Source organism: Watersipora subatra, chromosome 10 (assembly GCF_963576615.1).
Source record: "Watersipora subatra chromosome 10, tzWatSuba1.1, whole genome shotgun sequence".
NCBI lineage: Eukaryota > Metazoa > Bryozoa > Gymnolaemata > Cheilostomatida > Watersiporidae > Watersipora > Watersipora subatra.
This window is the reverse complement of record NC_088717.1, coordinates 55947122-55959960: the sequence shown is the minus strand read 5'-3', so window position 1 is coordinate 55959960 and position 12839 is coordinate 55947122. Positions and strand designations below refer to the sequence as shown.

General features: G+C 34.4%; 2 protein-coding genes across 2 annotated transcripts in view; one reads left to right on the top strand and one right to left on the bottom strand.

Annotated features, from left to right (window-relative positions):
* The window catches only part of LOC137405635 (phosphoribosylformylglycinamidine synthase-like), a 114523-nt gene that overhangs the window by 76523 nt on the left and 25161 nt on the right, over positions 1 to 12839 (bottom strand). The gene's annotated exons all lie outside the window — the stretch shown is intronic.
* LOC137406141 (carbohydrate sulfotransferase 11-like) lies at positions 2798 to 12170 on the top strand. Its single transcript, XM_068092673.1, has 5 exons — positions 2798 to 2913; positions 3187 to 3345; positions 7470 to 7568; positions 9793 to 9957; positions 11855 to 12170. Exons 1-5 carry the CDS (start codon positions 2798 to 2800, stop codon positions 12168 to 12170), a joined length of 855 nt encoding a protein of 284 aa, XP_067948774.1.

Below are 12839 nucleotides of genomic sequence, written 5' to 3'. Positions count from 1 at the left end.
AAAGCATCGAGTTTAATGTGTTCCAAAGCATCGAGTTTAATGTGTTCCAAAGCATTGAGTTTAATGTGTTCCAAAGCATTGAATTTAATGTGTTCCAAAGCATTGAATTTAATGTGTTCCAAAGCATTGAGTTTAATGTGTTCCAAAGCATCGAGTTTAATGTGTTCCAAAGCATCGAGTTTAATGTGTTCCAAAGCATTGAATTTAATATGTTCTAAAGCATTGAATTTAATGTGTTCCAAAGCATTGAATTTAATGTGTTCCAAAGCATTGAGTTTAATGTGTTCCAAAGCATCGAGTTTAATGTGTTCCAAAGCATTGAATTTAATGTGTTCCAAAGCATCGAGTTTAATGTGTTCCAAAGCATCGAGTTTAATGTGTTCCAAAGCATGGAGTTTAATGTGTTCCAACGCATCGAGTTTAATGTGTTCCAACGCATTGAGTTTAATGTGTTCCAAAGCATCGAGTTTAATGTGTTCCAACGCATCGAGTTTAATGTGTTCCAAAGCATTGAGTTTAATGTGTTCCAAAGCATTGAATTTAATGTGTTCCAAAGCATTGAATTTAATGTGTTCCAAAGCATTGAGTTTAATGTGTTCCAAAGCATCGAGTTTAATGTGTTCCAACGCATCGAGTTTAAACCATAACTGCCACGAACAACTTTTATCGTATTTACTAGGTAAATCAGACATGCTGATTCCGATTTTGTAATCAAAATAAAGATTAGGCCCTTAACTTTCAGAGTAATAAAGGATTTTTTATAGCGTTTTAATATCGGTCTCGAAAACAACACGATCGGCATAACAAGCTCCGCCCATAAATACTTGACGTAACCTAGCTTTTTAGGAACAGAAGTTACGTAGAGATGTTTAGACCGATTTAGAATAATAGAGATGGGTGTTTTAAAATCTATTAATATCTAAATCCAGCTTTAAAAATAATATCAGTATTTTCTGAAAGGTAGATAAGCTATTTAGCATTGCATATTTAAAAAGCGCGATAACAACGCTAGCTCGTGATAAAACCGCGCTTTTTGAGCTCATTTTTCTCGGCGTCCAGCCCATTTAAACGTCATGTAACAAGCTGCGAGCAACTTTAAATAGTTTATATCCCTTTCATAAAAAACTGAAATTATTTTACAGGCTGGATTTAGATAATAATGGGTTTTAAGACACCTATCTCTATTATTCTAAATCGGACTAAACTTTTCTAACTTCCGTTTCTGAAAAAGCTAGGTTTCGTCACATATTTATGGGCGGAGCTTGTAATGCCGATTGTGTTGTTTTTGAAACGGATATTGAAACGCTTTAAAAAAGCCTAAATGACTTTGAAGGTTAGTGGACTAATCTTTATTTTGAGTACAAAATCGGAATCAGCGTGTCTGATTTACCTAGTAAATACAATAAAAGTTGTTCGTGACAGTTATGGTTTAATGTGTTCCAACGCATTGAGTTTAATCTGTTCCAACGCATTGAGTTTAATGTGTTCCAAAGCATTGAGTTTAATGTGTTCCAAAGCATTGAGTTTAATCTGTTCCAACGCATTGAGTTTAATGTGTTCCAAAGCATTGAGTTTAATCTGTTCCAACGCATTGAGTTTAATGTGTTCCAAAGCATTGAGTTTAATGTGTTCCAAAGCATTGAGTTTAATCTGTTCCAACGCATTGAGTTTAATGTGTTCCAAAGCATTGAGTTTAATGTGTTCCAAAGCATTGAGTTTAATCTGTTCCAACGCATTGAGTTTAATGTGTTCCAAAGCATTGAGTTTGATGTGTTCCAACGCATTGAGTTTAATGTGTTCCAAAGCATTGAGTTTAATGTGTTCCAAAGCATTGAATTTAATGTGTTCCAAAGCATTGGATTTAATGTGTTCCAAAGCATTGAGTTTAATGTGTTCTAAAGCATTGAGTTTAATGTGTTCCAAAGCATTGAGTTTAATGTGTTCCGAAGCATTGAATTTAGTGTGTTCCAAAGGCTAATGATAAATGCTCCAATGTTTCATGTAATCTATATAAATCTCAATGTTAGTCTTTTGTTTGTTGGTCTTTTGTTTTTCTGTCGTCACTATGACCAGTTATAGCGATTAAAATCTACAAAAGAAAAGTCATGTCGTGCTGGATTTGAACTTGGAACCGCCAGGTCTGCAGACCAGCGATCTAATTCACTGCACTACCATGTCGAACTGATCATAGCGATGAACGATTGTGATCTACATTAGTTAAGCATGACATTCACTACATCGGTTATATTACCCATGCCTGAAGAGCTTGGGGTATCAACTAGTATGGTTGATCATTATGCGTAATGTAACGATTATTAAGCTGGCTTCAAACACAGCTATTGTTTAGTAAAGATTTAGACTACTAGCTTATCAGGTAAGTTACTCAAATTCCTTGGGTAATTATTTTATTATCTGTGCAACGCCTGGCATTTGGCTAGTCTTGAAGGATTCACATGTAGAGCCGACCTTAATTTAAAGTTTAGCTGCACTGAGGTTTTCCAAGCAGCAAAACGAATTAAATGAATTAAAGTTTATTCTTGTAAGGATAGTAGCTCCAGGATACAACCGTTTTAACATGAGAAGCCAATTGCAGAATAAATCAACTTCATATGTAGAGATTTGGCTATATCTACGGCTTTGATGGTTCTGATGAAGTATACAGAACATTAGGAGTTGTCTTAGCTTAAAAACTGAAACTCATCAACTAAACTATCAGTGAGAAGACATTCTAATGTTTCCTGCAATCAGATAACTTTGAATATATCCTTCTTTGAAGCACGCATTTGATACGGGCAAAATGTTAGAGGAAACAGATAACTTAAGACCACCACCTAGTTACTTCATATACCAAGCTGAAGCTAGCATGAGAAAAAGGGCAGCAGATGTTTGGAACCATTGCTCAAATGCTACTGAGTAAGTATCATAGGACAACTCCTAAATCCAAGTACGACTAAATGGTCTTAATGCTATGGCATCTCTATACAAATTGCTTTCTCAATTTATACCTACTTACTGTTTCTGGTGCCTGCATAGTGTATCACGTGCAATTAATGCATCATTCAGCCTTTATATATTCCTATCAACATCCTTCGTTTTTGGACCAACAAATGTCAAACAGGAAATGGTGATCAAATGGCAACAGCAAACAAGTTTTTCATCAAAACATCTACAATGTATGTTTTCCAGAGTTAGCAAATACCCAGCTGTTGAGAATGACTACATAGTCACATTGAATAGCACCAACTATGCTTACTACCCTATAGCCAAATGCGGATGGACCACCTGGACATATGTGATGTTCGATGCGGCTGGCAAGCCGGAAGAACCAAATGAAAAAGGATTTCAGTAAGTGCTAGTCTATTGTCAACTCAAAAAGTTGAAAGTTGACTTGCAACAAAATTCACATGACAGTTATTTGGTACCAAAAGATTCACCATGTCTTACTCTGCTGTGTTGTAGGTGCCAAATATATGGGAATGTGATTACAAGCTCTTAAAAGCTCAAAAACGAACATTTAATCGCCGCCATCATGAAACCGCCATAAATCGGAATCAGTTTATTTCTCTGACGTAATCAATCCACTTGGTTATTGTTTTGACAGGTGATGTTCTTATGTGAATTGAAAAGCCAATAAAAGGCTCAATATAAAACTTCTCGTAGCACTAGTTTATGACAAACACGTCGGGCTTTACCGAAGAGCCTTTACCAAATATAGATGCTCGCTACGTTACAGTTTTGTTTCGGCTTGGTCTAATCGTCTAGTCGTAATCTGATCAAGTGACCCATACTATCTGCCAAACAGCGCAAATAACTTCTGCAGCATTTTTCGACTACCACAGGTGACCAACAGGCTCGTCATGTTTAACAGAGGATGATATGCACTTCTTGGAGCCAAGTTAAAAAATTAAACGGATTTTTACAGTAGGTTTTGAAATATCAGTGCTAAAAATGAAAGCATTACAATGATGATGAAATAGACGCGTAAGAACAATGGACATGGTTTTATTGAATGCATGAAGTATATTTGTGAAAATATTTCGACGAATGAGGTTGCATGAAAGTGTAAACAAAAGCCATCTTGTTCAAGTACGTCCCATTTGAGCCGTTTTGGAAAGGGATTCTAATCTACGGCAGTTTCGTGATGGCCGCAATTACCTGTTCGTTTTTGAGCTTTCAAGAGTTTGCAATAACATTTCCATATATTTTGCACCTAAAACACAGCAGAGTAAGACATGGTGACTTTTTGATACCAAATAACTGTAATGTGAATTTTGTTGCAAATAAGCTTTTAAAACACTGCAATTGGTTGCATATTGGCATCTAACAGCTCTTTGTATCAGATATTTTGGCGTAGTGTCACAAATTCTGAGTCACGATACTGACAGAATGACTTGGTGTGAATAAGGGCAGACAGTTACTTTCCGATGTGTATTTATGTATATAGCCCAAACCTAACTGTTATTATTTTTTGATGTTTTCACAAGTCATGATTGATCCGATCACAATTTATGATAGAGGTTTACATCTTTTACTACTAGGCTACTATTATAGAAACTTTCTATAAGCTATTCTATAAGCTATTCTATAAGCTATTCTATAAGCTATTCTATAAGCTGTTCTATAAGCTATTCTATAAGCTACTATTATGGGATGTTTCTAGAATGTTCAGCTAAAAAACATACAAACAGGCAGGGGTTTCACGGAGTTGGCGCACTTGAGTTATATGGTTTATACAATACACAGCATCCATCTACATGTATACTCGGAATAAACTTTATAGAAACCAATCAACAATGTATCTCTGTTGCTGATAAGAAATTGAGTTGTATATCGCTGGATTAATTAACATCTCTGACATTTGAAGCTTTTCGAACCTGTCACGTTGCAGCCGGGAGGCTAATATTGTGATACGAAAAAAATGAATGTTGGTTAAAAAGCCAATTTTATTATTAATTCTAAACTCCTGGCAACGCTAAGAAAGCCTATTCTCTGTTTCTACCTTGTTGTATCGCTATTGTAATATTTTGAAAGTATTTAGAGTGTTCTAAGGTTTTTTAATACAACTCAAATTTAGCTAGACTAAAATTCAGAAATGCCCCTTTAAGCTGGCTAGAAACATAAAACTAACATTATTTTTAAGCTTTTATTACACTCACTTATATGAGCTATTATGCATATTGTTACTAATATTATTGTTATTATATTGTTATTAATATTATTAGTAATTAATATTTAATTAATAATTTGGTCATAGCAGGACATGACAAGAGTTGTTATAACAAAAGGTTTTAACGCTTAAATATTACAAGATATACACAGGAATAGCCTCCTCGTGTTTTGATTTACACAAAGCTCAGATTTAGAGTTGCCTCCCTTGATCTTTGCTCAATCACACGCCCAAATCCTCTCAAATGAGTGTTTTTACTATTGCCTATGCGATACACTGTATGAAAATATTGAAAAAATAGGCTGTTTTCATTTTTATAGTCAGCTAAAATTGAGAGATTTAGCATGCAGTTTTTGTAATATTTAATTATGGTTCACAACACCAAATTTAAATGCGGAACAGTAGTAAACATTGTTAGCTTCTGAAATATTACAATAATATATATATATATATATATATACTCATGCTACAGACAGAACTGTTTCGGCTATTGAAGCCTCATCAGTGCAGCTCAGAGCTTGGGCAAGGGAAACAAATCCCATTACCAATGAGAGTTGACTTCCTGCCATGAAACAACTAAGTTGCCTCACAGACTTTAAGAAAGTCAATGTGCTGGCACCAGAGTGCTCAAATCACAAAAGTGATGAGCTTTGCACTATATATATATATATATATATATATATATATATATATATATATATATATATATATATATATATTGCTCAAAGTTTGTGTGTGTGTATTCGTGTATTCCTCTGTGATCGTGATTGTCCAGTTATAGCTATTATTTTAGCATTGTGCCCACGCGTTACGATTCCTTTGTAAAGAATTATTTTAGGACCTAAATATATGCAATATGATGCTTCTTCGTCTTTTTTTCGTTAGCACTAATTTGTTCTGCCCCACGATACCAAACAATAATTTATCTCGAACTTAAAATTTGGCGGTTTGTGTACTGATTACATACGTTATTAAAAAATATACAGTGCTGAAATCGCCATGGCGAGTTATCTGGTATCCATTATAATAAAAACGATTCGCAAACGGATGAATAATAAAATTTGTGTTCAAAGTTTGAAGTTTATTAAAATACATATTAAAACTTCCTTCAAGTATGTGTTTCGTAAACTAAATTCATTTAAGTTAGATTCAGCGTTTACAGTATGTTACACGTCTGTCTTGAAGGTAAGAACTCTCCACTAGTACGTTGTAATGTTATATAATCTTGCAGATCATAACCACAAAATGCACTAAAGTCATTGTAGGTACCTATAGTTATTAAGGTTAACATAGTATTTTGGTACTATTTTTAATGATGAGGATCTTTACCAGGAAGTGATTGCATTAGAGAATGACTATGGGTTTCTATTATACCACTCTATGTACGTCTGTAGCCTACGATATTTTCACATGCCAGTGTGGCATGTGAAACTTGACATGCCAATTTTTTCATACCAACACTGAAATCATATAATTATATAACAAATAATTTTTGATTGTAATCGTAGCAAAATAGACTATATTTAGCCATTGCTTGCTAGTGATTTTACATTTACATACCTTACATTTTTATTTTTCCTTCTAATTTATTTCAACGAAACATTTCTTTCATGTAATGAAATTTTAAACTTAGTTGTTTGAAAACTGTTACAGTTGTTTTTATTTTCTCTCTTAATTTATTTCAACTACACAAAACACCTCTCTCATGATATGTAGTTTGAAAGTTAGAATGGCAAATGTTATTATATGTTGAATACAAATCAATTTTCTGTCCAATGACATTTTTATTACCCGGGCAATGCCGGGTAACGCAGCTAGTATTTTAGTATAGCATGGGATGATAGAGGCGATGATTATAGATTGAGGCATATAAGTTCTTAGCAATGTGCGACTAGAAGAAGTTAGGATAATAACACATCCCTAACTAAATGGGTACATACATTTATTTTTGCGGTATAGCTTAGGCCATCTTTAAAACAGGCCATGGATAAAAAAGTGTTGCAGTAATACCGCATCACTACAAAATACAACTTTTTGTTCAACCAAGTTGAACTACGGTGACAACAGTTTGTTTGCAACTACCCGTGTGCAAACATGCCAACCACTTGAAATTAATTCACCAAAAAATCGCTACTAAGCAAACTATTGCTGCTGGCCCATAACCATATGCGCAAAATATATGTTTTCCCACATTCATAAAGTTCTTCTAAATTTTAAAATGTAAGACTTGCTTCTATTTTGTAATTGATGATATCTTCTTTAAGACTGCCTTAGGTGCATGCTAGTTATCTGTTCACTCTAGCATAGGATGGATGAGTCCTTTCATGCATGCTGGTATGCAGAAGGTGCGACGGAAGATGTCCATCATTAGACAATATAAAGAAAGACTTCTTTTTGTCAGGTGGGTACAAGGGGTGAGCTGTCAGTGAGAATGAGCCGGAGTTGTCCATCCACAAGAAAATGCTAACCAGATGTTATAAGATCAATACAAGCAACTAAGACCTGAGTTCTCGTATAGATGATTAAATGATTAACGCTATAGCTGTTGCTGTCAAGGTCAGCTAACACTAGCATGTACAACACTAAATATTACGTGAGATGAGGAATTTTGGAACACGGAAGCAGCATACAACAGTGAATATCTGTGAGAGCTGAGCTTCTCTAGCTTGAGTGCAATAAAAACTAAAAACAGGGAGATATTGTGAACTACTGAGCTAGGGCTTCATGTGTGTCTCTGTACCATCCCTGCAAGGATATTCATGGTTCTTATTTTCCAAGTTTCATGAAGCTTGCCCAAGTTTCACACTGAGGGAGTGTATAAATACATTAGAAATAACTATATGTATTACTGCGTTAGGATGTCATTCTGTGTCATTTTGGTTGTGTCCCAAGAATTTGTAAATGTGAAGATTGGTCGTGGCTCGAAAGAAGCTTGAAATCATTGATTTAAAGAGCCTAAACATTGCGGGTAGACCAGCAAGAGCTACAACTGCTAAATTATTCATACCAGCTTCAATTAGGCTAGTCTTCACCCCAATACTGTTTGAGAATACCCCATACCACCAAACTCACTAGAACTATATTATATCTGACTACCAACATATCCAGATACCAAACTAACTTGAACTATATTATATCTGACTACCAACATATCCAGATACCAAACTCACTAGAAATATATTATATCTGACTACCAACATATCCAGATACCCAACTCACTAGAACTATATGATATCTGAACACCAACATATCCAGATACCAAACACACTAGAAATATATTATATCTGACTACCAACATATCCAGATAACAAACTCACTAGAAATATATTATATCTGACTACCAACATATCCAGATACCAAACTAACTAGAACTATATTATATCTGACTACCAACATACCCAGATACCAAACTCACTAGAACTATATTATATCTGAACACCAACATATCCAGATACCAAACTAACTAGAGCTATATTATATCTGACTACCAACATATCCAGATACCAAACTCACTAGAACTATATTATATCTGAACACCAACATATCCAGATACCAAACTAACTAGAACTATATTATATCTGACTACCAACATATCCAGATACCAAACTAACTAGAACTATATTATATCTGACTACCAACATATCGAGATAACAAACTCACTAGAACTATATTATATCTGACTACCAACATATCCATATTTAACAAACTCACTAGAACTATATTATATATCTGACTACCAACATATCCAGATATCAAACTAACTAGAACTATATTATATCTGACTACCAACATATCCAGATACCAAACTAACTAGAACTATATTATATCTGACTACCAACATATCCAGATACCAAACTCACTAGAAATATATCATATCTGACTACCAACATATCCAGATACCAAACTAACTAGAAATATATTATATCTGACTACCAACATATCCAGATACCAAACTAACTATAACTATATTATATCTGAATACCAACATATCCAGATTTCAAACTAACTAGAACTATATTATATCTGACTACCAACATACCCAGATACTAAACTCACTAGAACTATATTATATCTGACTACCAACATATCCAGATACCAAACTCACTAGAAATATATTATATCTGACTACCAACATATCCAGATACCAAACTCACTAGAACTATATTATATCTGACTACCAACATATCCATATTTAACAAACTCACTAGAACTATATTATATCTGACTACCAACATACCCAGATAACAAACTCACTAGAAATATATTATATCTGAATACCAACATATTCAGATACCAAACTAACTAGAAATATATTATATCTGACTACCAACATATCCATATTTAACAAACTAGCTAGGAATTTGCTTTAAACTTCACTTCTAATTTATAAAACTGTCTAAAAAAGCTGCAGTCGTGCAATGAAAGAGCTGGTGCTTTTTTCTGAATCAAACCAGTCAAGATGCGGAAATCATTAGCTAACCGACCACAGGAAACCATTTGTATAAAATAATTGGCTAAAAGTTTTTGGAGAGTTGCATTATTATAAAGTGATAATGCAAATAAAGTAATAAAAAAGAAGCCTTTGATAAATTGATTAGCTCTCAGATCAGACAATCTTGTTCTAGGGATCCATATGACAGACTCGTCTCTGCCTACAAGAACAAGGTACTTTATGGCCCATACTACCTTACATATCACACCCCGTGTCGCTGGTCTAAAAAAGGGATGGATCCACCCACCTTTCCACAGTTTGTTAGATGTATTTTGGAGGCAGCCAAAGGAACAGGAGAGTAAGTAAATTATTATTCCACCATGACCAAGTTCAGTAGCTATTCCACTGTAGTAACTGAACAGCTGTACACTATGGTTAGGAAATTCAGCATTTGTATATGGCTGTATTAGCGAATTTAAAAATTGTCTGTCATATTCCAAGATGCTCTTTAAAGGTTGACTTGCAACAAAATTCACATTACCGTTATTTGATATGAAAAGATTCAGCATGTCTTACTCTGTTGCGTTGTAGGTGCAAAATATGTGGAAAGGTGATTACAAGCTCTTAAAAGCTCAAAAACAAACAGAAAATCGCAGCCACACGAGACCGCCGTAGTTTGGATTCCCTTTCCAAAACGGCTCAAATGTGATGTAGTTGTGAGAGATGGTTTCAGTTTACACTTTCTTGCAACCTTATTCGTCGATATATTTTCACAAATATACTTCACGCATTCAATAAAACTATGTCTATTGTTCTTACGCGCCTGTTTTATCGTCATTGTAATGCTGTCACTTTCAGCACTGATATTTTATAACTTACCGTAAAAAATCGTTAAACTTTTTAACTTTAGCTGGAAGGAGTACATATCATTGTCTGATAATCATGATGAGCCTGTTGGTCACCTGTGATAATCGAAAAGTGCTGCAAAAATTATTTGCGAAGTATTGGGTCACATGATCAGAGAACGACTTGACGATTGAATAATGCCAAAACAAAACTGTAGCGAGCATCTATATTTGGTACGGGGTCTTCAGTAAAACCCGAAGTGTTTGTCATAAACTAGTACTACGATAAGTTTTATATTGAGCTTTGTATTGGCCTTTCAATTCACGTGAGAACATACGTGACAAGACGATAACCAAATTTTGTGGCTACGTCATCGAAATAAAGAGATTCCAATCTACGGCCACTTTTCGTTTTTGAGCTTTTAAGAGCTTGTAATCACATTTCCACATATTTTGCACCTACAACACAACAGAGTAAGACATGGTGAATATTTTGATATCAAATAACTGTGATGTGAATTTTGTTGCAAGTCAACCTTTAAACACTATCCTGTAATCAATCTAATAATTTTCAACTCCCTGATGATACTCCATATACATATATATTCGTATTTGACATAAACATGCTGGTGTTTAGCTGGTTGTAGTTCAAAAACTATAACTAGCTCCATCCTACTATCAATGTTACCTTATTTGGATCAATTTTTTTAAAACAGGTAGTGTTTTAAAACTTGTGGGCCATACAGCCAAATAATCAAAAGGTGACAACTCCACCAACCATTAAAATGCAGATTTCAGATCGAAATTAGCCAAAAGGAAATTCTTATGACAAGTTTCAATCTGTAGGTATTGGTTAGGCACAAATTAAACATATTCTAGGGTTGCAGTTTACTTGACAAATAATGTTATTAGCGTTTGTAGTTTTACTAATACATCTACTAGTTCTCAGACTGGCAAACTTAGCCCATTTCGACTGATAGCCCCAAAGTTTACTATAAAAAGCTTGATAAATCATCGCAAGACATCTGAATCAGACTACTGCTAGACCTTTGCCTTTTGATGTCACGAAAACTGGAGCATGCATATTGGCACTGATTTAACTTCGCTCGTGTCTAGGGGGACTATTGAGTATGTTAATGAGACAATTCTAATCATTTTAACAGTTATGGAAATGGTAAGCCTACAACTACCAAAATTATTTTTTTAACTAAAAATTAAAATACCTAGCTGAAAATAACCTATGGACTATTATTGTCAGTGAGGGTACTATTAATAAGTAGCAAGTTCATACATAGTAACCAAAAAAATACATTATTATGCATGTTCAGCTTGTGATGGCCACAGCTTTACTCATATTTCCTGTAACACCAAGACTGTTATTATCTCCCCTCTAACTTTTGCTCTATACAGAAAAACGTTATCTTCAAGAAGGGTCGCTCAAGCCCTTGACATCCACTGGAAGCCCCAGTACTGGAGTTCCCTCCCCTGCGCTACCAACTACACTCTCATCGGCAAGTTTGAACACTTGGAGGAGGATATTTCACAAACTATATCTATTTTACATCTTAATGCCTCCATACCACACAAAAATGCAAGCAAAAAAGCAAAAAATGAAACGCTTGCCTATTGGTACAATCAGGTGCCTATAGAAGACAAAAGGGCCTTGCAGGAGCTCTATAGATTTGACTTTGATATATTTAATTTTAATGACACTATACCTGCATAATCATGCATGTCCTTTTTCATTAGTAAAATATAATAAACTTTCAAAGAAAGCGATGCACTAGTAAAAGCTGTATAATAGTATGAAAGGGCAAGATGAAATAACTCCTGATACTTACAACATACTTGGTAAAAGGGGGCTACATAATAAATGATGCCCTTTCCCGTGATTTCAACCAACCAGCGAGTTTACTCATCTTCGGTAATGTTGAAACAAATCTTTCTGCTTATTGAGTTGTTTTAATAGTGTTTAATGGAAAATAGCTATAAAATTGATTTCTGTAATATTTAAGGAGCAAACTTTTTTACAAATGCTTCAGCATTAACTTATGATATGCAAACCAAGCCGTCTACAGCAACACCTTTTCAGCATTCTTGTGTTATTAAATTATTAAACTTGTAAAACAGGGATGCTTTCTCTGAGAATTTCCTAAGCTTACTAACTTTTAACAGTAAAACGAGGCATTTTAAAATCTTTACTTTATGATAGATGAACACAAAGCTTTTTAAAGAACTCAGAGATGTGAGTGATCGCATCAAATTCTAGCATTTCTTTACTAGAAAGTATAGATATAATTTTATCATTTGAGATTCTGTTTGTTGTTTTAAGTGATCTGACTGCCAGGATGTTTCAAGATTAAAATCAACAATTTAACTTGATTGCGGTTAAAAT

Coding starts and splice junctions, on each gene's coding strand:
- LOC137406141 (XM_068092673.1), top strand. CDS start 2,798: ATGTTAGAGGAAACAGATAACTTAAGACCACCACCTAGTTACTTCATA. Junction 7,569..9,792: donor GAAAGACTTCTTTTTGTCAG/GTGGGTACAAGG, acceptor ATCTTGTTCTAG/GGATCCATATGACAGACTCG. Junction 9,958..11,854: donor GCAGCCAAAGGAACAGGAGA/GTAAGTAAATTA, acceptor TGCTCTATACAG/AAAAACGTTATCTTCAAGAA.